The sequence below is a fragment of the Pelecanus crispus genome, chromosome 3, assembly GCF_030463565.1.
Source record: "Pelecanus crispus isolate bPelCri1 chromosome 3, bPelCri1.pri, whole genome shotgun sequence".
NCBI lineage: Eukaryota > Metazoa > Chordata > Aves > Pelecaniformes > Pelecanidae > Pelecanus > Pelecanus crispus.
This window is the reverse complement of record NC_134645.1, coordinates 13176141-13202549: the sequence shown is the minus strand read 5'-3', so window position 1 is coordinate 13202549 and position 26409 is coordinate 13176141. Positions and strand designations below refer to the sequence as shown.

The following is a 26409-nucleotide window of genomic DNA, read 5'->3' as shown; positions in this document are numbered from 1 at the left end:
CCACCTCCTTAAGGGCATGAATTGTTACTTAAGAAAACAGGACTTGAAGTCAACAATCTGAGTAAGTTATCACTTTGCATCCTATTCCAGTTGGGTTATTAGCATTGAAGGTATTGTCACAAATAAGAATATGACTTCCCTTTGTTAATCTGGGTATTAAAATAAAAGAGATCACCCTGATTGTAGTGACACAAGGGTTCCCTGCAAAGGGTGAAGAGTAGGTACCCTGACAGGATTTACTAGATCTCATCAAATACCTTTGAAATCATCAGTTATGAAACAATTCCTTGTCTAAGCTCACATGAATGAGAGATTGAGTAAGACTGATGTACCACATGCTTTTCAACACGGGTTGGAACTGGCTCAGACTTTTAATTTGAGGGTGCTTGTGTACGTACCATACACATTTTTTGTTTCCGTTTGCACCTTAAGCGTTCTAACTCCCAGCCTTTGTGATGATGAGGTAATAGCAAAAGCCAAGAGTTTTTCCTCCCATCCCTGCTTCCATGAGCAGGAACCTGCAACTAATTCCTTCACATGCAGATTTCACTACGTCAATAGGAATGCATTACGCAGGTCTTCCAGAAGCAAAAATTGGCCTACAGTGCCTGCATCTACACACACTTTACTAAATGTGTACAGCATTTACACAGCATCTGCTCTGGAAAACCATACAGAGACCCTGCTTCTACCAGTAGCTAAAAGAATGATACTTTTCCAGAAACCTAGATTGCCCTATCTGGGGAGGAGTTTAAAAAAATCCAACTGCTAAGTCAAGCTGGAGAAGCACTACCTAATTAAACAGGAAATAATTACTAGGGTCTCTGTGACAACAGTGGGATATCAGATCAAAATGTTATATAAAAAACTGCCACCCATTAGAAATAAAAATCCAGGTTTTGTTGGCATTGAATTATACAAAAATTCGCTGACCAAAATGGCTTACAACTGGAAAGACCTAATTACTCAAAAAAAGAGAAGGAAAGAGCATAGAGTGGGGCACTACTCAGATGAGCTCTATCAGGAACCACCAGCTGAACAAGAGATGTGCATGGTGTGTGTCTGAAAAGAAAAGGAGGGGAAAGAAGAAAAGGAGGAGGAAAGCTAGTATTTAGCATTGCCCCTAATATATGCCACAACAGCAGATTCATGAGAAGGAGAGGTCTGTGCAGCTGAATCAGTATAGACGTAAAATCCAAGGTCCAAGGAGGTAAATTTCTTGCCACATTTATAGTTGTCCTTGAAATGGAAGCTGGTACTATGAAGTGTAGAAAGCTGCAACAAAAACCAGGCCAAAAAAGCAAAGTCTAAGACAGTAACAACAGGGTGCTTCTGTTTTAAACTACTTCTTGTGTGAATTGTTGAAAAAAATGCAGATGCGCGACTTCTAAACAAGTTGCTACTTCACAGGATAACTGGTCCCAGTGTTGTTCCAAGGATGGGTTCTTTACCCAGTGTGCAAGAACCAATTCACACACTGAGTCAAGATACTTGCTTTATTCCATTCTGCGCAGAGATGGGTGCTAGGTGGTAATTCCACAAAGCTAGCACACCTCATTATCCTTGCTTCACATATTTATACAATTAAACAAAGTCACTACACCTACTGTTAACACCTACTTGTTAGTCATTGGTTATTTCTACTTTTGCTTCGATTTAAAGACATAGCTCCCTTTAAAATCACTACACATGCTCAGTGTGTAGGGGTCTCCCTTTGGAGGTGGGTAGCTCTTCCAATGGAGGTGTGTTTTTCATATTATAAATTAGCTGGTTCACTTAGGGGACACCAATAAGTGGGTCTTGCTGAGTAGTAAGGAGGAGTAAAGGGGAGTTTTGACACTCAAGGATATATGTTCATTGTTTTAGAGATCTTTTGGCCTTCAGCTCCTCATTATAGAGATCCTGGGGCCTATTATCCTTCAATAATCAGTCACCACCAGGGCAGACAGGCTTCCTGACCCAATTAGCACTGCTCTTCAGGAAAATGCACCCAAACGGCTTCCCAACCCCCTTGCTTCCAGCCCTACAGTCCTCCCCTTCAGCCTCTCTCAAACACACACAACTCCTCCAGGACCTGATTCAACTCTCCAAGCCAGCAGAAAACCCACCTGCCTCCCTTTTTTTGGTTAGTTTTCTGCCAGGTTAGCTAACTGTGACAGCCCAGCCATCACACTGACCGCCAGAGCTAACACGAGGTAAGCGGCAAGCCAGCCAGGAGCAGGGTAGGGAATCACCCTTCTTGGGCAACAGTGAGCTGTTGTTTACATCATTTCAGCCCATCTTACGAAGTCACAGCTGTAATTAACAGGAATCAAACTACTACTACCGAGACCTCACCTCCAGCTCTGGAGCACTCAGCACAAGAAGGACATGGACCTGTTGGAGCAGGTTCAGAGGAGGGCCACAAAAATGATCCGAAGGCTGGAGCACCTCTCCTACGAGGACAGGCTGAGAGAGTTGGAGTTGTTCAGCCTGGAGAAGAGAAGGCTGCAAGAAGACCTTATTGTGGCCTTTCAGTACTTAAAGGGGGCCTATAGGAAGGATGGGGACAATCTTTTTAGCAAGGCCTGTTGTGACAGGACAAGGAGTAATGGATTTAAACTAAAGAAGAATAGATTTAGACTGGAGATAAGGAAGAAATTTTACAATGAGGGTGGTCAAGCACTGGCACAGGTTGCCCAGAGAGGTAGTGGAGGCCCCATCCCTGGAAACATTCAAGGTCAGGTTGGATGGGGTTCTGAGCAACCTGATCTAGTTAAAGCTGTCCCTGCTCACTGCAGGGGGTTGGGCTAGATGACCTCTAAAGGTCCCTTCCAACCCAAAGCATTCTATGATTCTACTACGAATTATGCTAAAAATAACTAGGTTCCACATGCCAGTAGGAGGCACGATACGAAAACGCAACAGAGCTACAACTTTAGAAAGCAGTGCTTTGATCAAGGTATTGTTAAACAAAAAGATCTGAAATGAAGGCAAACAAAAATCCCTAAGCAAGTCATAGATTCTTGGTTAAGAATACTCACCTCCAAAAAACCGCTATTAGCAGATTGTCTGTGTTTTGTTACAGATACATGGACTGTCTTACAAAGTAGTAACTCAATTTCACCATTAACTTCAGCAGTCTTGAGATGAGACATCTCTGAACAAGGGAACAGATTTAAAGTCCTGTGTTTTACTTAAACTTCTAATGAGAACTTTGTAGCATTATCATTTTAGCTATCATGGCAACATAGCTTCACTGAAAAAAATTTTAAAACCCAAACACTATCTCTCTTTCAGACCCTGACTTAAAACAGTGTTATGTCCAGCGTTTATGTCCCTGGAATACATTAAGAACTAAACAACCCAGATGAAGCTTCATCTCCTACAACAAACTTGCACTGGTGCTAGTTAGAAGAGACACATTATGCTTGACTGTGCATATTTGATAAGAGAGCTAATGGCATGAACAAGTTACCCATTACCTTTCTTGTGATGCATTCATTATTGTCTTCTCCAAGGCCTCTTTAAAAGCTGAACTTGGGTGGGAGTGCAGATAATTATAAAAAAAATTATTAGTTTAAACCAAAAATCCATACTTGCGGTGCACTAGCATGTTTCCAGGTACCAGCTAAACAGCAGGACTCATAGCAGCAGGATTGTATCAATCTGACCCATATCCTCATTCCCTTTGAGTCTCCATAGTTCAGCCTGCACCACAGGCTCTTACTTCAAATTCTAAGATCTCCAAAGTAGAGGCTCTGCTGTGGAAAGCACACGGATAAAGTAATGCTTCCAAGAGGCTACACACAACAAACTCCAAAATAAGGAAAAGAAAAAAAGCGAAAAAAGCCCAAACGAACCCAGACACACTACTAATTGTTATCTCTAGACTAATCATGGCAGAGTAACACAATGCACAAGTCCATCCCAGCTTGCCAAGTTGCAAATGTTTGTCCAAAATAGCATCTGAAAGCAATCTGCAGTAATTCTCTATAAAAATACTTCCCTGCCAGCTCAGCAGCCATGGGAAAGTCTTGAATTAGACTATTCCCCCTGCACAAATACCTTTTGCATAGACTAAAAAACTGCTAAGACCTCTCTCTTTTCAGGAGAATTTGCTTCTGTGCAGGCAGAAGTCACTTCTAATCATTCATCCACTTGTCAAGTTTTTCCATCTTCCACATTGAGCCCTTGGAGTAACACCATCAAGTGAGGAAAAGCATTATTTTTGACAGAAATAAGTCTCTTCACCCTAAAAACCTAAAGCACACCTGTTAGACACATGCAAACGCTGCAACAAATTAATACAGAAAATAGTTTATTTTCCACTCCAAGAGATTTCAATAGCGACATTTCAAACTCATCAGAAACAAGCTTTAAACTAAAATACAAGACTGCAAGGCACATGGTAAAGCATACACCCAGCCCCCAAAAAGATATGGAGACTTCTTCAGACAAGATGTGCTTCCTAAAAACACTGCTGAAGGTGAAAATCCATTTACATTTAATATTACATTTGTTTTTGCAGTTCTGCAAACAAAGACTTTCTCTTCCAACGAAACTCCTCCCGATACTAGGAGGCTTTGATGACTGTCTAATTACAATATTTTACAGTAAAAACATCTGAAACACTAGTAGGCATCTTCCACCTCTCCTAAAAACTAAAGGGAGAAAAGCAGTGCCTTAGGACATCCAAAGAAACTGAGGTGAGCTAACAAATAGCACAGGATTTGGATCAGCAGGGCTCCACTGGATCACTGCCATGCTGCTTTTCAAGTGCATCAGGATTCAAGTTCGCTTAGGCAGAGGGCAAGAGATCTTCCTGTATTTGTATATGAAAGCATCTGTCTTTCCAAGACTAACCCCATAGACACCATCTGGCACCAGAGACCGAAAACGTGTCTGTCTGCTGCTGAGAAAGGATTTTTCAACACCATTCACCACGGAGGAAGAATTCTCATCAACATTCAGAGCTTTTGCAGTGGCAGTTTCATTTGCACCATCAGAAATGGCATTAGGAGAGTCATTTTCAGCACACTTGGTAATGCCATCCATGTGCTTATGGAGATCTTGGCTCAGCAGCAATACAATAGTGCCTCCAACACGAAGTACTCTGGCAATTACAGGGAAAATAAAGGTTAGGTGTTCAGCCTGCCTGGCATTCATTCATCTGTGCAAAACTCAACACCGCTGACACTTCAGATATCAGTTGCATTCAATAAAACACCTAATGACATTAGGGGTCATGGTCCAACTCAGTAAGCTACATCTCCAAATGGAATTTAAATTCCCTATCTTCATAACTCTTCCTAAATGGGAGAACTGGGCCCTATCCTGACTCACAAACATTTCCAACCTTAGGAGTTCTTTCCATTGGCTTTGCAGGGAAGATGGACCCAGTTTCCTCACTTTTAGTATTCTTCCAAGGATCAAGGACAGTATCACCTTCAAAGCCCATTTTTGGGTCGCATGAGCCTCCACCACTCTGTAAAGGAACAGCCTCCCAGGGCAGCAAGAGCTTTTTAGGTTGGTAAGGCAATTCTGAAGCTAAGTTTTCCAAAGGGAAAGGACAAGTCTGTCCTTTTTGTGTTCCACTGATCATTAATGGCTTTCAGCTCAGGAAACAGACAAAAATTAACAATCATTTTGGTTTGAACTGCCTGTTAGATTTGTAGCCAAGCCATTAGCTTGGCTCAACTCTGCCACAAAATGACAGGGTGAGACATGAAAGGAGGCATCTAAAAGCAGACCAGGTGGCTAGCTGGATATTCCAGGACATGCTAACAGAAAGGTAAATGCATACCACCATTTTCTGGTCTGAGATCCTTCCTGCCAAGGCACGCTGGTAAAAGCTTTGTTGTGAATCCAAAAGGCAAGCCTATGATTTTTATACAAGCAGACCTCAACTGAGAAAGGATTACTGCTTTGTTTGCCTGGCCATGCTTCAAGTTTGTCTAGGTCATCCTCTCCTCTTTCTCCTTTCTGCCTTGTAAAGAACATTTGTGAGTATAGCTCACAAATATTTCATCATCATGCCCTGTAAAGAATATTTGTGAGTGTGGCTCAGACAACAAGCTCATTCCTTGTCAGCTTGTGCTGCCATCAGCACTTCCACAGCTCGCAAGGCAAGCCACAACAGCCTTTAAGAGACAAGTAAAGGACTCGGACTTTCCCATCCTGCACAGGATCATACTACAGAGATGGACAGTGTTTGGAATAAAGCAAACCTGAAGCTGACTGAATGCTTAGGATCGCAAGCCACCATGACATTTACACCAAACCCCAAGCATGTCAAAGGCCACACGTACCTCTCCATTTCCTGGAGAATATCTGGAAGGAACTGTATGTCTTTTGTGATTTTGAACTTCTTCCCAAATGGAATATCCGAAATCACAGCATCAAAGCTTTCTGAAGGCAACGGCAATGCTGCAGAATAAAGGCAGTTCTTTACATCTCACTATGTGAACAATGAACAGCATCTATGCCCCCATTCACCTTACAAAACTGTCTGCCAGCTCTTCTGCGGGTTATGCACCCAGATTCATAGCTCCTTCTGTACTTATCCTTACAAACAGCGCTACAAAGCCAGCAACCCAATGCACACTGGGAAGACACAAATGCATGACAGCATGGTTTAACTTGCAGATTCCCTGTTACTGGTGATATGTTTGCCCCAATAGCATGACTCTCCGAATAGGGGACTGCATGGGTCCAAACTAACTGCTGCTTCTCAACACAGTACATCTTTACAAGCAAAATGCAAAAGAAGAGCTAAGCTTGCAAGCACTTCACTTAGTGCAGATGTTCAGATACACACGTATGAATGGCAAGGAACCACACGTTAAATTCCTCTCCATCCCTCATTTCTCCATGCAATCACCTGGATTCTGTCAGAGCTAGCATCTTTGAAGTATCTCCCCAGAGTTTCTGCATCCTGGGAATAGTCAGTTTTTTTCTTGACTGTGATGCAGCACTGCATCCTTGTGGTGATGAAGGCCAGCCACATACCAGGCTGTGCTGGCCAGAGCGTAGCCAGCATGTGAAAGGATGAGACTGTGGGTTCTCCACCCCTCAGGATGCTCAAAACTCGACTGGACAAGGCCCTGAGCAACCTGACCCAGCTTTGGGGTTAGCCCCACCCCAAGCAGATGACAGGACTAAAGACATCCAGCAGTCCCTTCTCACCTAAACCCTGCTGTGATTCTATGCCAGCCTTTTTAGAACTGGCAGGAGATGGTCCTTGGACCATCCTTGGAGCAACACTTGCAGCACAACAATTTTATCTACAAATGGAAGGACAAGTTACCTACTTGAGTCCTTCTCAAAACATGCAGAAATAACAGCTTTGACCATTGACAAAGACACCAATTACTTGTTCAGTATTAGAAAAGCCTGACATCAAAGTACCCTCCATTATCCTAGAAGCCAAGCCCAATCAGAGCTTTTAAGAAAGAAATAAAGCTATATAGTCTTGTAAAAAAGAAATAATACTGCTTACCATTCTGCTAAGAAATAAATATTGCAAGGTAAAAAAAAAATGCATACTTTATCAACCATGCACAGGAAAAAACAGCCAGCTTTTGTCTGTCATTAATTTCATAAAGGACTAATTTAGATTCAGGCTTTGAGGTCCAGAATAAGGTCATACAATTACTACCTTCTCCCAGACTAGCTCATGAACTGAGAGCAAACAGATTCCCTCTTTCAGGAAAAACGCATTGTCATTTAGAATACTCCTACTGCAAAACATTAACAATTCAACGCTGAGCTTAATGAGTCCCTGCTATTACTCATTTGGTACGTTTAAGTTACAAGCAACATTTTATCTGGATTTGTCCTTGCTGTGTTCCCATAAGACACAAAAAACTCTCACATGGTATGTACTCTTTGTGGTAGTCACACATTTACCATTAAGACAGACAACTACTGTCCATGTCTGACAATTATTATTTTCATTGTCTTCTGCTGGGTTTATTCTTGCCAAAGTTCAGAGGGGCGGGGAAGGGAGAACAAGTAATTATCCATTTGCTAGCACTACAGAGTTGCTACCCAGCTATTTGCTGAGCGTTAGCTCTACTACACACCACCTCAAGAGAACCTACACTACCTGTATAATCCCAGAACCAGAAAAAATTGCAAGCATGTCTCACTTGGAAAGCCTACAGACATACCTTTCACAGAAGCTTTAAGTAACTCAATCTTATCCATCAGGCTTGCAGTCCTGATATTCGTATCTGCACCCTCTAACTGTGATTCACTTATATCAGCACCCCAATAACAGGCTTCCTGTTCAGAGAGAAATAGAAAAGTCATCTAGTTAACAAACAGGTGCATTTATTTTATAAACCCTTCTCGGAACTGCCTTGCTGCACAGCCTTTCCAAGATCTCCCTTGCTGGGAGATCTCGTACTATTACACAGAGCAATACACAGACCCAGAGGGCAGAGGAATGGGGGTAGTCTGTGCTATCTTCACTACTTTCATGTTCTAGTCTGCTCAAGACACTTGTAACTTACAGAAATACTGAGGCTATGTTCTAACAGCAAGATCCCAGCTAGCTACAGCCAGCCACGCTGCCTCTAATACTGACAATTGACTGGACTGTCACATTGACACCTCCAATCCCAGGATAAGGACAGGCAGTTTTAAAAGTCCATGGTTGCCTCACACAAACCCTACAGTCTAAATACACAGCTGCCAGCACCCACCTGCACAAGTACACAGGACTTTGTTTTACATTCCTGTGGAGGAACATTTGTACTAAAACACTTCTGACAACTGTCTAGAAAGATCAGTTTGGTTCCAGCTTTCCAGTAATGGACTTTGGTACAACTGTGGAACAGATTTTTCTTGATGCAACTATAAGCTGTCTTGGCAAGGTCCTGCTAATTGTGACTGTGATACTCACGGGCCACTCTTTGGCAGCTTCCAGCAGTATCGTTCCTAGCCCACACATGGGATCCAGCACAAAGGCACCTGCCTACAAATATAAAGGGGTTATTGCATCCCAAGCAAGACAGACTCCTCTCCCAGGACAAAGCTTACTCAGGGATGTACAGATCACCTACACACTCCCACTGAATCCAGTGTAGGTAACAACAGTCACTGGTTTACCAGGCCAAACTTGTTCTAAGAGAGTATAATAAAAAGCATTGATAGTTTCAGTAAAGACAATGCATCAATGCATCTACCCTTGAGGTGACATTTAGGGGAAAAAAATGATGAGTGGTACCTATACCTGTCTGCAGTCCAAATTTATCTGTGGAAAACATCACACTTGCTTCTGTCTTCCCTTGGGAGAACAACCCCAAACAAGGTTTGAAGCCTGGACAGTGAAAAAAATCTTGCCATTTAGACACATATCCATACAAGGAATTACACCTTTGCTAAGAAGGACCTGGGATTACAGCAGATATCTGGTTGAACAGCAGGTGACAGTGCACTCCAATCACAGATAAGGCAAATCCTGTCCACATGCATTAGAGGATGAGGCATTAAAATCACCACACTTCTTCAAAGCCTCCAGCTCCAGCTCTGATGAGCAGCAACCTCCCCTTCATTTGGGACTCTACATCTTTGCCATGAACATTCACTTACACTGATTTCAGCCAGAGATGCCATGGCCCATGCAATTGTTGACCGCAGTCCTGCTGTTTTGATATACTCTCTGTTTGCCAATGGAAGCCTGCAGACAGCAAAGAATCAACATAAGATAATGGTACAACCACCCAGAAAATCCCATGGAATATGAAAGAACAAATGGACTGGACAGATCTGCAGACAGACAGATAGAAACCACAGTCTGCTTTTATCCATAACTCACTGCAAAATCTGGCTTATGTGCTCAGATAATCTCCAGACAGACCACAAGACTAATGGGACAGTCCAGTGAATATCAAACCAGAAGATAAATACTCACAGTGGACAGCAAGAGTGTTTAGAAATTATACCTGTTCTGATACTGCCAAGACAAATCAGGTGAGAAGAATGCCTACCTGAAAAGAGGAATCCCCACCACAGAGTGAATATCATTAAGATGTACAAAGATCTGGAAGAGGAAAAAATAACATTGGAAACCCTCAAGCTGACACAACAATAGCTTTAACTCATTTAAACCAGACACAGAAGATGTTTCTATGAACTTCTGGTCCTAGTTTTTAAGGGCAAAAATACACACTTTAGACAATTATGATTAATTGGAAGAAATCATACTAGATAATCTGAATGCCACTTCAAAGAGGATTTAATATTTAAGCAAGCAGAGAGAGGATTTTGTCAGCCAGGAATCCATCAGCAAGCACTTGAAACTTTAAGGGAGCAGATTTCTGTAACACTGAATGGATATTTTTAATCATAAAACCATTCACTCTAAGCAGGAGAACATTATTCACAGTATACTAGCTACCAGCACTCAGCTATTCTCACACGCACCCTTTTTAAAAAACAAACAAAACGCCAAAACAAACAAACCAACCCTCACCCCCCTCAAAAAAAAACCCAAGTGCCACTAAGTAGTATTTCAGATGGAAGGCAGACATGGGTATCCTTCCAGAAGATTAGGCAGCTCAAAGAAACTGTCCTCCTGTCCCATAGAGAGCATCCCAAAAGAAGACCGAGCTCCCCAACAGGGCTTGCATCCCTGCAATCCCTCCCCAGGAAGCCCAAAGAGAAACACGATGCTTTTGAACAATCCCAGGCCTCAGCACTTGAATGGTTTCAGAGCAAAAATCTGGACAAGAACAGGAGCCCCATCCGAGGCTCAACAAAGCCATACTTCACGCACAGCCTGCAAAAACCAGAGCCAGTAGAGGAACTCAGAGCTTTTACAGAAGGCATCAGTGCTGAGAGCAACTTCCATATGCCAAGCACAGGGATGGAGAAACAGCTCGTCAGGAGCAACGAGTCCTTTCCAACGTCTCCAGACAGCTTGCACTGTGGAGGGTGCCTTAAGCAAGCAGCTCGTCAGGGACAGGGTCTGGGAGGAGGCTCTTCCGTAAAAAGCATTCTCAAGTCGACCTCCTCAACACCACCACCTTGCTGCTCGCTCTCTGCCTCTACAGAGGCTAAACTAGCTGCCCAATGGCTCAGGCGACCTCCACTTTCAACAGAGCCCAAGTCCAGCAGTTTGTAAGCGTGCCAGATCCTGAGACATCACCTGTATGGATCCTTCCCCTGGCCCACAGGCCCATGCTGGCCGCTCTGGTACTTATTTAAGTGCTCTGGAAGGCATGCACACAGTGGCTACCGAAAAGCTTTGCTCAGTGCTACCAGATATTTCTAGTTAAATTCAGTGGCAGAACAACAAACAGGGAGAGGCCACAGTCCCGCATGCAAAGGGAGCAGAGGACAAAACAAAAGAGATCGGGGGCAATTCTGGAAGCAGCGACAGGCCATCTGGCAGACAAGCACCGCTACCTCTAGATCGGGGTCCCGCAGATCAGCACGCCACCCACACTGCTTCATAAGCGCTATGCCGACAGCTCTTCCGATCTCCTGCAAGGGGGAAGAACAGTCACGAGCAGCACAAAGAACAGAATTAACAAAACTACAGATCACAGCCTTCACTGCACAATCCTTATAAATACCTAGGGAAAGAAAGAGTCTCTCTTTATCCCTAGGACAACAACTCATACAAAGACCAGAAGAGGTACAACAGGGCACAGTGCGTGAGTGAGGGACAGAGCAAACACACTGCAGGACAAAATGACTATCGCTCAGCTGGAGTGTGGGAGACTGAAATTGAAGTCCTGCCCAAAGTACAACAGAAGTTGTCATCATTTCAGAATTATATATCACATGCACAAAATATTTCCAATGGCTGTAAACTAGATTACCTAAGAGAAAACCTGTGAATGCACAAGTGCAACTCACCATTTTAATGTTTTTTATGGCATCTAGAAAGTTCTGACTACCTTCAGGGTATGAGAGTTCAAAGACACAGCACAAATTTAAGCTAACATTTGTGTTAGGCAGGCTCATGTGTCACACCTTCCCAAGGTACTAGCTCTAGTAGGAAAAAAAAAAAAGAAGTATCTAGTTAAACTACTGTTATCTTCAAGTAAGAGAAATCTACACAAACTGCAGCTACACGGGGTTTGGTTTTTTTTTTTTTTTTTTCCTCACAGTAGAAAGATACTATAGAGGAGAAGAGTGCTGGACGGAAAGGGCCCCTGGAGGTCTCTACGCCACCACTCTCTCCCAAGCACCAAGAGCCACCCCCCAGGACACATCCCAGGCCTGCACCACCCTCCTGGGGAACAAGTTCTCCCCAGTGCCCAACCAGAGCCCACTCAAGCTGCAAGTTCTGGCTTTTGCCCCTTCTTCTACGCTGTCTGCCGCAACTGAGAGGAGGCTGGCTCCACTGTCCTTGCAATGGCCCTTTAAGTAGCTGTAAACTACTGTCAGATCACTCCTCTGACTCCACGTGCCCAGCTACCTCAACCTCTTACCTTTGCCTATCCTCAGTGAAGGGCACTGATTTGAAAACTATTCAGGGTAACAGCGCCCAGAAATTAACAGCAGCCCTTCAAACTTGTTTGAGGGGAATGCAGCTTCAGGCCTTTTTTTTGAGAAAAGACACAAAAAGCTTACATCGGTTTGTTATTCTAAAACATGCAACACACAACTGAAGCGACAAATAAACTACCCATCGCCCTTCACCTTTGCTAAATTCTTTTCAAACAGACATACTTTAGCATACCTGTGAAGGAAGTAGTTTGGCAATCGCTCCACTACAACGACAAGAAACTCTGAAACTGAAGCTAGGCTGCTCATTTGCAACAGGTTCCTCTCCACTGCTTTTGGAAGGCTCTCCCAAGGAAGTCTTGCTTTCAGTCCAGCAGTCTGGATCACTCTTTCCCTCTGGTACCGCACACCTCTCTCCAGCTGCCACTTGACATTCCTCAGGCGCAGTCTCTTGCACTTGTTCCGTTTTCTGCTTTTTAGTTGCAGTATTTGTTTCTTCTTCTGACCTTCTCTTGAGAGGCAATGGGTTTTCTTGAGAGACATTATCTTTTTTCCCCTTGCTCCCATAAAAATTTCTCCAAATAGAGGTAACATCTCGCCAGTACTTTGGCTCCTCAGTGACAAGGCTTTTAATCTCATGCAGCATTTTCCCTGGAAGAAAAAGTAGTTTCAGGTTATGTAGTTCAGTCTCAGTATTTGATTTTCCTACAGATTGAGAACAGCTGTTAACAGAGACTGTGCTCAGATTTCATTAATGTGTGAATCCAGGAACCACAGCAGCAGACACCACAAGCACAGCTGAGCTGTCAACACCCGCATATCCCACCAGCAGAGACCCAGGCAGCCCTCTAATTACCAGCTCTGCAGAACCAAGATTAAATCATGCAGGAAAATTCAACAGCTCTAGAAGACCAGACCACCTCTGAGAATCATTCCCAAGGACAGAAGACCAGTCTACCATGCCATCCTCCCCAGAAAGCAGGATTAAGAGATGTGGGATGCTTTCCAGGATTGAAAGACAGGCGTGAACATGAACCACTTTGATTCAGCTTAGAATAAAAACCACAAGTTTATTCTTTTAGAAAGGAAATCTCTCCTTGCTATTCAACAACCGTCCTTCAATCCTGCAAAGTCTCAGACACACACCTAAAGTACACCCGTGGGCAGTCCTCTTCAGCTAGCTACGATGAGAGAGGCACAAGGAATATACAGGTCACTTCACTTAAAAACCTTGAAGCTGGTCAAGTGTGTGTGTGGGGAAGGTTATTTCTTTTTCTCATTTCAAATCATGGTTAAACTTGATCCTCAAAGCTGAAGGCCATCTGTGATCTCCCAAATAAAATCCCACCAGCATGCAGATATCCATCCATCTTTCTTGAAATTCTTATTCCGTCACTGACAGAGAATGTGACCTGAGATTTACAACAAATCTGTGCACTGAACAGTTAAAGTGACACAGGATAGCTCGATCCACTTTGCCTAACAGAAAGTGACTCATTGTTAAAATGCATACAAGGGGTCCAGAACTGGACTTCAGCTTCATTAATTTTTTTTGGTGTTGGGGGGATGGTGTTACACATACACATCTATGTACAGTGCCAGCAGAATATAACCTGGTAAGATATCAATTTAAAACATTTTTAAAGCTATTTTCAGCACCAAAAAAGCATCAACAATATATCTGGGTGAAAGATACCTCAGAATTTATTCTTATCAATCAGAACTACAGCTCTCAGTAAATAAATAATATAAATCAAACATTACCTTTTTAAAGAGGACTTGAACTGGGGCTTCACGTTTCTGAGCACCCACCCTGTGAGCAAAGCGGAGGGGACGACCCGAGGGAAGGAGTCAGCGCCGTACCTTTCTCTCTAGAAACTGCAAGCGGGGGGTGTTTCTTAAGCAGCAGAAACAGTCGCTCTCCAGACTTCAGTTTCCTCAGCTCGCCCGGCTCCGCCTCCGTGCTGAAGAAGACCTTTCCCGAGACGCAGTCCACCTCCAAAGCAAACCAGAAACCAAGCCAAACCGGGAAGGGGTTTTGCCTGAGCACTGGCAGCAGCCCAGCAGCCCCTCGCACCCGCTCGCCCCTTCGCAGGGAGGAGGGCGGCGCAGACCTCCGCTCAGCCCGGGTGGCGAGGGGACACAGCCTGACCCAGCGGCAGGTGTCCCTGCCCACGGCAGGGGCGGCACCAGACGCTCCTTAGAGGTCCCTTCCGACCAAGACTAAGACCAAGACCAGACCCCGGGGGCCCCACGCAGCTGGCGGCACGGCCCACGCCGCGGCCGCCCGGCTCTGGGGCGCGAAGCGAACGAGCCCGCGTCCCCCGCCGATCCGGACCGGACCGCCCCGACTGGGCACCGGCACCGGCGCCGGCTCCCCCCCTCACCTCCGTGGCACCGAGCCGCGACCGCACCTCCCGCGCGAGGAAGGGCTCCAGCCCGCGGCCCGCCGTGCAGAAGTACCGCCCGCCCCCCGCCGCCATCTTGGCCCGCCCCGCCGCCCTCAGCGCGGGCCGGGGGGCCAGGCGGGGCCGGCCCTCCTCGGAGGGGCCCCGCCTCGGGGGCGGTTCTCCCGCGGTGAGCCCGCCCCGGGAGCGGGGCGGGGCGCCAGGCCCCGCTGCCGCCGGCGTCGGGACCGGGGAATTCGTTAAAAGCGCCCACTCTGTGGCACCGAAGCGGTGTCTGCATCCACACGGGTTGCGAGGCAAGTCTGTAGCCCCCTTCCCCCCGCGAGTGATTCAGCACCCACGGCCCAGGGGGAAGCGCCAGGAGGGCAGCTGGGAGCCAGCAGCTTCCCGCCCGCCCCACACACACAGAGGCGACCTTCTCTGCTGCAGGGCCGGTGGCCCCGCAGCCACCCCCGGCTCTGCAGCGCTGGGGCTGCTTAGTCCGAGGAAGGTGAAGGGCAAGGATGGTGACAGTCTGCAGGCGAGGAAGAGGCTGGCAGGAACGTGTTCTCCACCTCCCGTGGGGAAGGTGGAAGTCATGGCCGTGGAGCGCAGCCGTGGAGGTTCAGGTGGAAAAGCCTTCCAGAAAGCCCAAACCCCTCCTCCAGCATGAGCACAAGGAGCATCCTGGTGTGGGGCTGCCCAGAGCCCAGGCTTGCCGCTTGAGAAACAAAGACCGGGACCGGAAGCTGCGCCCGGGATCATAGCTACTCCTTTATCATGCCGATACGTTGTTCCTCCTCAGAGTTAGTATGTTAAACACTTTCCATTTTATATCTATGTAAATAAGAAGGTGGAAACACCTCCTCCCCTCACCAAAATGTCAGAACAGAGCATGGCACCAGGAAGCAAGACAAATGAAGGCCAGCTCGACCCCTAAACGGGATTTGCTGAGCACCAGAGAAGCTGTGATCGGCCGATGAGCGGCTGAAAATACAGCTGGTAGAGTAACACAGGAGGGCTGGCAGGGCAGAGAGGTTTGCTCTGGGGAGAGAGGGCTGTCCGCCTCCCTGCACCGTAACGGCTGACCCCCAAGGGGAACAGAACATGGCGTTGGACAAGATTTCCCGTCTTCGTGATGCAGAAAGACCTGAAAATAACATTAGTAGCAATAATGGTAACAAAAAGCACATGCTTTGTAGCTTTGAAATTCAGGTCTCCTCTGCAGGCTGTGGTGGACCATGGAGAAGACTTGTGTCGGCCCAGATTTGGCCAGGAGGTGGCCTGGAGGAATGTCAAGCCTGCTCCTTTCCCATCACTGGAGGTCTCCTGGGTGCAGAGGAGCAGGTGGCACTGGGACCGGCACCCCGAGGCCACAGCGGCCTGCGGCAAGGGCGAGGCTGCCTTTGGAGGCAAAGCACCTTTCAGAGGCTAAGCACCTCTGGAAGTAAAGCACATTTGGAGGCAAAGCAGCCGCAGAGGCCGTGGCATTTGCTGGGTGGGGGGGGGGCCCTGCCGGGATCAGGCAGACTGGTCCTGAGTCCTGGCTCGGCAGTGGAGACACTGTGACCAAGACAGTTCTTGTCCTGCATCCTCCCTTGCTTTGCTTCCTGCAGCCTGGCACATCCTTGACACCCGTTAAGCGACTGCAGGCCCGAGCACGCCTCGGCCCTCAGCTCAGCTCGTGCTTTGAGGTGTTTCTGGAATAAGAAATGATCATAATAGTTGCAAGGGCTTTAAGGAGAAACAGGGGGGCACCCAAGTCAAATTAGGTTGTTAAGAGACTTTGAATAACCCCTTCTGCCAGTTAAACTGGTGTCACTGTTAAGCTCTGCTCACTGAGTGACCGGCTCTCTGTCCCCTGCTGCATGTCCCAAGGTGACAGGATGCAAACCAAGAGAGCAAAATTGCTACACCAACCCCAGTCCCCACAGTAGCCCATCTTCATCCATCGCCCAGCAGCCACGAGCCACGTTTGTCACCTCTGGCACCTGAAACCTCCTCCCTGTCTCCCCTGGGATCCCTGAGGGAAAGGCAGCAGCCCCCAGTGTACTCAGCCTCCCTGGGGACGCCCCACTGAGGACCAAGATGCCCCGCGATGCCCTCGGGACACAAGCGCGGAACAGGATGAGGCAGGAGCAGGGCGAGCGGTGCTGCTTCGGTGGCTGTCTGGGCAGCTGCAGGACCTGGGTCCGTTACTAATAAATAAGGATGTCAGAATTTCAAGTAACATCCTTGCTGCCGTGCTCTGCCCAGCTTCTCCCTCTCCCACCGCTCGTTGCGACAGTGCTGCAACGCTGATCCCGGGCTATGCATGAAGGAGAGAGCCCGTTGCGCTGAGCGGTTCTGGCCCCACCCAAGACTCTATTGGCGTAGGCCCAGCTCCTTGGCAGTGGTCAGCCCCCCAACTGAAAGCAGCCAAGAGGAGGCAAAGAAAACAGGTAGGCTGCGGCAGGAAGCCGAGGCCTGAGCATGGTTGTCCACCGCCACGTCCCCGCTGTCCCCTGCAGACCTGCCATCCTGAGATGGCCCCTCTGCTCCCCCAGCATGGCAGTGTCAGAGCCCACAGACTCGGGAACCAGCACCCGTGGGGCTCAGCCTGCCGCTGCTGCAGCAAGTCTGTGCTGGCTCCACATGCACACAGAGCAAGGGCTGTCCATGCCCGGGAGCGCTCAGCTGCTGCACAGCCCACCCCGGGGCTGCGCTCCCCTCTACCCATCCTGCTGGCACCTGGTAGGATGCCCAGTGGCTCAGAGGGTGGGCACCCATCCAGCCCCATTGCCCTGGCAGGACACCCCTCCTTCTTGGGTATCAGAGAGGTTTGAAGTCCAAGATGTAAGGGAGTGTGGGGAAAGCAGGGATGTTTCCAGGGAAAGGAAAGGTCTGACGCCATGCAGGGACAGTGCTTGGCTGCTTTACACACAGCGATCCCATAACCACTTCTTTTTTTGTCTCTTTGGTTGGTTGGTTGGTTTCTTCCCCGATATTGGCCTTTGCATTGCAGAGCAGAGTGTGCTGGCTGGAGCACTCAGCCTCCCACCAGGGCCAGGGCTGGAGGAGAAAGGGCATTGCCAACCAGTGGGGTCTGATCTGGAATTTCTGGCAAATTCTGCAAATGCCAGACTTGGGGAAGCCCACCAGCAGGCTGAGCGCCAGAAGGGCTGTAAGGGTTTGCTCTGATCACAGGCAGCTGTGGCCGGAGAAGGAAATTGGCCATGTCAGAGCTGTTGGCTGCTTCACCTTCATGTTGACCGGGGCAGCAGTTCCTCCCCCAGGCACGCGCGGGGTGGTGGGAGGTGTGGAGAGTGGGTCTCACCAGGTCTGCGCCGCCCTCCTCCCTGCGAAGGGGCGAGCGGGTGCGAGGGGCTGCTGGGCTGCTGCCAGTGCTCAGGCAAAACCCCTTCCCGGTTTGGCTTGGTTTCTGGTTTTCCCCGGAGGTGGGCTGCGCCTCGGGAGAGGTCCTCTTCAGCACGGAGGCGGAGCCGGGCGAGCTGAGGAAAGTGCAGTCTGGAGAGCAACTGTTTGTGCTGCTTAAGAAACACCCCCCGCTTGCAGTTTCTAGAGAGAAAGGTACGGCGCTGACTCCTTCCCTCGGGTCGTCCCCTCCGCTTTGCTCACAGGGTGGGTGCTCAGAAACGTGAAGCCCCAGTTCAAGTCCTCTTTATAAAGGTAATGTTTGATTTATTTAGTTACTGTCAGCCATAGTTGTAATTGACAGCAATCGGTTCTGAAGTAGCCTTCACCCAGATATGTTTTCAGTTCTTTCTGTTGTGCTGAAGGTAGCTTACCCGCTTGTGTTCTGCTGGCACTGTACATAGATGTGTATGTGTAACGCCAGCCCCACGACCCCCCTCCCCCCACCCACCCCCCCCCCCCCCAAAAAAAAAAACCCAAACCCAAGCCCCACCCCATCCTGGAACCGCAGTCCAGTTCTGGATCCGTTGTGTGCATTTTAACGATGAGTCATTTTCTTCTAGGCAAAGTGGATCCAGACGTCCATCTTGCGTCACTTCACACGTTCAGTGCACAGATTTCTTGTAAATCTCAGCTACTGAGGTCCCGTTCTCTGTCAGTGCTGGAGTAAGAATTTCAAGTCAGATGGGTTGATATCTGTGTGCCGGTGGGATTTTATTTGGGAGACCACAAATAGCCTTCAGGCTTTGAGGCTCAAATTTCACCATGATTCTAAATGAGAACTAGAAATACCTTCCCCCTTCCGCCCCCCACCTTGACCAGCTTCAAGGTTTTTAAGGGAACTGGCGTGTCTATTCCTCGTGCCTCTCTTGTCGTAGCCAAGTCAAGTGGACTACCCATGGGCGTAAGTTTGGGCGTGCGTTGGAAACTTTGCAGGATTGAAGGCAGGTTGATGACTAGCAAGGAGAGATTTCCCTTCTAAAAGAATAAACTCGTGGCTTTTATTGTGAGCTGAATTAATGTTCGCGTCTGTCTTTCAATCCTGGAAAGCGTCCCACATCTCTTAGTCCTGCTTTCTGGGGAGGATGGCATGGTAGGCGGGTCCTCCGTCCCTGGGAATGGCTCTCGGAGGTGGTCTGGTTGTCTAGAGCTGCTGAATTGTTCTGCAGAATTCAGCCCTCGCAGGATTTAATCTTGGTTCTGCAGAGCTTGTAATCAGAGGGCTGCCTGGGTCTTTGCTGGTGGGGCGTGTGGGTGTTGAGAGCTCGGCTGTGCCTGTGGTGTCTGCTGGCGCTGTGGTTCCTGGATTTGCGCATTGATGCAATCTGAGCACAGTCTCTGTTAACAGCTGTTCTCAGTCCGTACGTAGGAGAACAGAGTGCTGAGACCGAACTACTTGGCCTGAAACTGCTTTTTCTTCCAGGGAGAATGCTGCATGAGATTAAAAGCCTTTGTCACTGAGGAGCCAAAGTACTGGCTGGATGTTACCTCTATTTGGAGAAACCTTCTTGGGTGTGAGGGGAAGAAAAAAGCCGATGTCTCTCAAGAAAACCCATTGCCTCTCAAGAGAAGATGAGAAGGAGAGACAAATATTGCAACTAAAAGGCGGAAAACAGAACAAGTGCGAGAGACTGCGCCTGAGGAATGCCAAGCGGCAGCTGGAGAGAGGTGTGCGGTACCAGAGGGAAAGAGTGATCCGGACTGCCGGACTGAAAGCAAGACTTCCTTGGGAGAGCCTTCCAAAAGCAGTGGAGAGAAGCCTGTTGCGAATGAGCAGCTTAGCTTGAGTTTGAGAGTTTGTTGTCGTTGTGGTGGAGCGATTGCCAAACTACTTCCTTCACAGGTATGCTAAAGTATGTCTGTTTGAAAAGAATTTAGCAAAGGTGAAGGGCGATGGGTAGTTTATTTGTCGCTTCAGTTGTGTGTTGCATGTTTTAGAATAACAAACCGATGTAAGCTTTTTGTGTCTTTTCTCAAAAAAAAGGCCTGAAGCTGCATTCCCCTCAAACAAGTTTGAAGGGCTGCTGTTAATTTCTGGGCGCTGTTACCCTGAATAGTTTTCAAATCAGTGCCCTTCACTGAGGATAGGCAAAGGTAAGAGGTTGAGGTAGCTGGGCACGTGGAGTCAGAGGAGTGATCTGACAGTAGTTTACAGCTACTTAAAGGGCCATTGCAAGGACAGTGGAGCCAGCCTCCTCTCAGTTGCGGCAGACAGCGTAGAAGAAGGGGCAAAAGCCAGAACTTGCAGCTTGGGTGGGCTCTGGTTGGGCACTGGGGAGAACTTGTTCCCCAGGAGGGTGGTGCAGGCCTGGGATGTGTCCTGGGGGGTGGCTCTTGGTGCTTGGGAGAGAGTGGTGGCGTAGAGACCTCCAGGGGCCCTTTCCGTCCAGCACTCTTCTCCTCTATAGTGTCTTTCTACTGTGAGGAAAATAAAAAAAAAAAAACCCAAAACACCAAACCCCGTGTAGCTGCAGTTTGTGTAGATTTCTCTTACTTGAAGATAACAGTAGTTTAACTAGATTTTTGCTTCCCTGCTAAAGCTAGTACCTTGGGAAGGTGGGGCACGTGAGCCTGCCGCCATGAATGTTAGCTTAAATTTGTGCTGTGTCTTTGAACTCTCATACTCTGAAGGTAGACAGAGCTTTCTAGATGCCATAAAAGCATTAAAACTGTGAGTTGTAGTTGTGCGCTCGCAGGTTTTCTCTTAGGTAATCTAGCTTACAGCCATCGGAAATATTTTGTGCGTGTGGTATACAATTCTGAAACGATGACAACTTTTGTTGTACCTTGGGCGGGGCTTGAACTTTCGCCTCCCGCGCGCCGGTTGAGCGATAGTCATTTTGTCCCGCGGTGTGTCTGCTGTGCCGCTCGCTCGCTCGCTCGCTGTGCCCTGCTGTACGTCTTCTGGTCTTTGTATGAGTTGTTGTCCTAGGGATAGAGAGAGACTCTTTCTTTTCCCAGGACTGTGCCGTGAAGGCTGTGATCTGTAGTTTTGTCAATTCTGTTCTTTGTGCTGCCCGTGACTGTTCTTCCCCCTTGCAGGAGATCGGAAGAGCCGTCGGCATAGCGCTCATGGAGCAGTGTGGGTGGCGGGCTGGTCTGCGGGACCCCGATCTAGAGGTAGCGGTGCTTGTCTGCCAGATGGCCTGTCGCTGCTTCCGGAATTGCCCCCGATCTCTTTTGTTTTGTCCTCCGCTCCCTTTGCGCGCAGAACCGTAGCCTCTCCCCTGTTTGTCTTTCTGCTGCTGAATTCAACTAGGCATCGTCTGGTAGTGCTGAGCAAAGCTTTCCAGTGGCCTGTGTGTGCGCACCTTCCAGAGCGCTTGAGCTCCGGTCCTAACCACGGGAGCGGCCAGCATGGGCCTGTAGGCCAGGGGAAGGATCCATACAGGCGATGTCTCAGGATCTGGCACGCTTACAAACTGCTGGACTCGGATTCTGTTGAAAATGGAGGTTGCCTGAGCCATTGGGCAGCTAGTTTAGCCTCTGTAGAGGCAGAGAGCGAGCAGCAAGGTGGTGTTCTTGAGCTCTTGAGATGAATCCTAGCCCGGTCTCCTGCGTTCCTCATCAGGTCTCTGACCACTCTGCTGTTAGCCCTTATTGAAGCCAAGTACAGTCTCCGTCTCTTTTATTGCCTCGTTTGGTTTTTTGTTTTGTAGTTTTAACAGAAAGGGAAGTCAGTCTTAGCCACTCAGTTGTGGAAGAAAGTTTGTGTTTGAAGATGGCGCTTGGATCGTCAAGTCGGTCTCATTAGATGCCTTTTCCTCTTCCGTTCATCCCTGATAAGCTTAGGCACCCTCTGTTTGTCCTTTTTCTGAGGACCGCTGCCCAAGGCGCCCTAGCGTCGCACAGGGCGATTCTGTATCTCATGTTGCACCGTGAATTTAGTTAGTCAGCAGGAGTGAAGTATTTTTAGGACATAAGCTAACTAAATGGCACTGAAGAGAAAGAAGTGCTCTACAACTTCCGAGAGATAATATTGGAATATAATCCGAACGTAAATATTTTGAGCAAAAGAGGCTTAACAAGTTAGGTAAAACTGATTAGCATTCCTAATTTTGAACCCCAATCCACAAGTTCCCGTTAAATTAAAGTGGCCTAGAAAAGGGACCTTTTAGTTCTGTGTCAGAAATGTTATGATCCACGCCCTTCTGAACAGTTATTGTCGATGTGGCTTAGTAGAGACGTAGGCAATTAGTGGTTGGGCTGTGGCCTCTCAAGACAGGTATCTCCTTTTGTTCACAAGGCTCTCAGGCTGCAGCAAGCACCCAGAGGTCACAGCGCAAACGCAGGATCCAAGAAAGGAGTCAGCAAGTTAGAAAGGAGGCATGGGCAAGTAGAAGGCAAAAGCCTGAATCCCATCTGTCCTAAGTAATGATCTGCTGAGCTCCGGGCTGGCGGCACAGGCCACCTGCGGTTCAGGGTCTCGGGCACAAATCTTCTGCACTTAGGTACTTATCTCCTTCCTTACAAAGGAGAAACAAACAAAAAACAAAATAAAAGGAGATCCCTGAAGATCCCTGAAGAACGTGCAGTGGCTGATGACTTCAGGACTGTCTGTCTTCCCGGCCACTCACAGCTACCTATCTGGTTTAGTGTTTAGACAGCTTTGTGTGTAAAATAAGGCACACAATGTGTTGCGTGATGAGGCTAATCCAATGTGCTTTAACCATGTTGGTTCCCTCCAGCCGAGGCCCTTGTGGTCGGAATAATGGATCCTTATCCTGCAAGTGCAGAGCCAGCCCACGGGCTTCCCGTGAAAAGGACCCCTAGTCAAGACTGTGCAAAACCCAGCGGAGTTCCTGCTGACATCCGCCAGCATTACGGGGCTTCTTCAGCCAGCAGCAGCAACTCGGGCTCCTGCAAAGGAAGCAACAGCGGCCCAGTGATGAGGCGAGTGTGTATTTCAGCATCCCGGTGTTCAGTGGCACTGACTGACCTCCTCTGCACTGTAACGTGGCATCAGCTGTCTGGGTTGCCAAGCAGGTCATCTTGCTCCTCGGCGTCAGTGTGACTCCTCATGTTGGTGGCTCGACAGTCAACGGGGTGCTCCATCCCTATTGTTTCATATGGTATTCATTCATCCATGTTGTTTCAGCACTGTAAAAGTCAAGGTTGCTTTTAGTCAACGCCCTTTGTAGCTGCTTTTCCCTCCGAGGCAGGCTCCTTCCTGTGGTTTCATGCCATCAGTTCTCCTGTGCATTCACTGGTTCTTTCGTGTAAGGGTGCTTTTGCTTTGGAGAGAGCTGGGTGGGGTGGTATAGCAACTATTATACACTGGGGTGAAAATTCAGCCTGCCCAGCCTTAGGCACCTCCCTGTGCAGTTTCCTGTACAGGGAAGAAAAGAGATGCCTGCCAGCGCACACAACACATGTTGCAGAGAAGAAATTGCCACCGCGCTGCTGCTGTTTCCCTCCCTCCCTCTCTGTCTCTCTCGGGCAACTCAACAGCCAAGCATGTCAGGTGCACACCTAAAGCTAGCTAGGATGAATCTAGGTTTCAGGGTGCTCAGCTTCCTAACTCACGTGTGGAGCTGAACTCGGTCCGTACGCTACCTCACCTGGCCGTCCTGCAGCTGGGCGCCCTTGCCAGCGGCCCGGCTGCCTGCTCGTGGGCACACCATGTGTTTTGGGTGAGGGGGTGGCTCGGGGTTTGAAGTGAAATGTCTCATTTGATGTAATGGCACTGAAGACAAGTACCATAAATAGTAAATTTTGTGCGATAGCCACAAATGAGGCGTTTCCTCAAGTACTTTGATTTGCCAGAGGGAGTCACTTGTGCAGACACTGAGGAGCCCCAAAGGCGTCAAGCTTTGTATCAGTCTGTGGGATGTTTTTCTTTTTGCCAGGACTGAAGAACTGCAGGAGTGATGTTAAGTGAGGGTTTGTTTTGTTGTTTTTTTTTTTTTTCCTTTTCAGGCGATCGGGGAGATACGTTTCTTGTGGTGAATCGCAGCATTAAGCCAGAAAATGCCAAGCCGTATTTGACTGCTCTGCAGCAGAAGGAAGTTCCAGTACAGCATTTGGAAACAAAGCTGAAGGAATCTGAGAGGAGAGGTAAGGAAAGGTAAAGAAAGGTCTATTTCACTTGAGAAATCAGAGTTGGAAAGATGTATTCAGGAGCATTTAGGGGTGGGAATCCAGAACATTTTGACTCATTTCTTGACCGCATCAAGGTTTCATTAAGAAATTTGAAAGACGATCAGGCGGATCAGGTTGTTCTCAGGTACTTCAGGTTTCACGGCGTGCTCAGTGAATACGTACCGTGCAGTTTAGTTATGAATATGGCTGCCTCTTTCCCCTGTTTTGAACTTTCCCAATAGAATATTTTTAAAGGGTAATATTTTCCCAGTGTGATTGAGCATTGAGACCTTTTGTACATAAGCCAGTTTCTACCTGCAAGACCTTAGTCCCCTGTTGTACCTCACTCACTGAAATATGACTGCAAGTGTCATCCTTCTCCCCTAATGAAAGAAAAGCTCTTACACAAACCAGGGTGCCTGCTTGTGTTTTTGTCGCTTAGGTGTTGAATTGTTCACAGTAGCCCTTTGTAGGTACGCTAAGCAAAGAAGCGACAACATGCATTACACAGCAGCAGGCGTCGTCTCTCTTGCTAAAGCCGCTCTCTGAGAGCTGGCTCTCCAGCAGACGCCACCCAAGCAGGCCCAGAGGGGTGTTTGTAAGGAGCCCCAAGGCAGAGTCCCAGGGAGCCCTTGGTCCAGCTCGGGATAGCCCGACCTCTGCATCTGCGAGGGCTGGATGTCTTGCAGGGGCCCCCTCTCCCCACGTGCTTGCAAGTCAAGGCAGCAGCCTCTGGCTCCGTGCTGGGCTGGGTGGGTGCAAAGCAAGCCAGGGGCCTGCAGCCCCGAGCCATCCTGCTGTCTGAGGCCAGCGTTGGCTCTGGCTGTATGTGAGGAGCTGCTGGCAAGCACGGGGGATGCATGCAGGCAGCTGCTTCTCGTCTCTTCCAGGGCCGGGCAGTCGGTGAGACGTTAAGCTCTGTGCTGGCTGGCCCTAACCTAGAGGCCCCGCTTGCACCTCAAAATGTCCAGGATCACAGCACAGCCCCGGAGGCTGCTGGCTGTGTGGCGAGGTCGGTGACTCCAGTCAGCAGTCAGCCGGCGTGTCTTGGCAGCCGGCTTACGTCTCCACCAGCTCTCCCGGAGGCGGCAGGAAATGGTGCACGGAGGAATGTGCTTCCTTCTTGGAGCATCTCTGCAGCATAGCCATCCCAGTGCGGTGGAGCCTCACGTTGACTCTGTAACGAAACAGTGTCGCAATATTTTTATTTTGCTGCAGGGAAACAGAAGTAGAAGGGCTGAAAGCTCATCTGGGACACGTGAAGGAAGAGTGGATTGTAGAAGAGTGTAATGGTGTGGAGGTGGAGCTGGCCTTCTTGGAAGCAAGAAGGGAAATTCAAGAACTGAAGCAGGCTATTGAACAGCTTGTCTGAGAACGACAAAAAAAAAAAATCAGAAATACTTCCTAGACATAAGCGTTGAAAACAAGAAACTGGAGTCTCTGCTGCAGAGCGTGGAGATGGCTCAGAACAGCTCTGTGAGAGATGAGCAGTGTCCGGAGTACACGTATGGCTTGGAGGGGAAGGCGTTAGCGTTGTGTGCCACGGTGCCAGGCAGCCTCATCACGGAGGACCAAGCTCTGGAGGAGGTGGCAGGTAGTGGGCTGCTTCTTAACGAGGGCACGGCTAACGAGACTGATGCATTTGAAGAGAGTTTGACCGCCACAAGCTCCGAGGTGAGCAATCCAGCTCCCTCCAGTTCTGCAGTGAATCGAGAGACGCTTGAAAATGTTCTGGATGAAAAAGTAACTACTTCCCAGGAGGAGGAGGAGGAGGAGGAGGAGGAGCGGGGGGGTGGGAAAATGAGCAACGTGGTGGTGGAACAGGCCACGCAGACTGATGTGGTGCCATATAGCCTAGGTGTGGAGCAGCTCTTTCAAAACACCTTCAGAGCTCAAGATGCGCGTGCCTCCCAGCCAGCAATCAATCAATTAATCGCCATCCATCTGTCCATCTCCCTTGAAACATGGTGGAGCTTCAGCTACTGCTTGGGCTCTTCCTCCCCATCCTGCACTGCCCTGCTGCCCCCAGATATTCATAGGGTATCTCCCCTGCCCTTTCCAGAGTGCAGATAGCATGGCA

General features: G+C 48.4%; 1 protein-coding gene and 1 pseudogene across 1 annotated transcript; one reads left to right on the top strand and one right to left on the bottom strand.

The window, feature by feature from the left end:
* Window positions 1–4770: 4770 nt before the first annotated feature.
* Window positions 4771–14930, bottom strand: THUMPD2 (THUMP domain 2 tRNA and snRNA guanosine methyltransferase). The gene is made up of 10 exons (XM_075706871.1): window positions 14835–14930; window positions 14311–14443; window positions 12683–13098; window positions 11398–11475; window positions 9978–10030; window positions 9580–9667; window positions 8891–8962; window positions 8154–8268; window positions 6291–6408; window positions 4771–5095 (listed from the first exon to the last, which is right to left on the bottom strand). The coding sequence occupies exons 1-10, from the start codon at window positions 14928–14930 to the stop codon at window positions 4771–4773; spliced, it is 1494 nt and encodes a 497-aa protein (XP_075562986.1).
* A 7989-nt stretch (window positions 14931–22919) lies between these two features.
* On the top strand, window positions 22920–26402 carry LOC142593201 (syntabulin-like; annotated as a pseudogene).
* The last annotated feature ends 7 nt before the right edge of the window (window positions 26403–26409 follow it).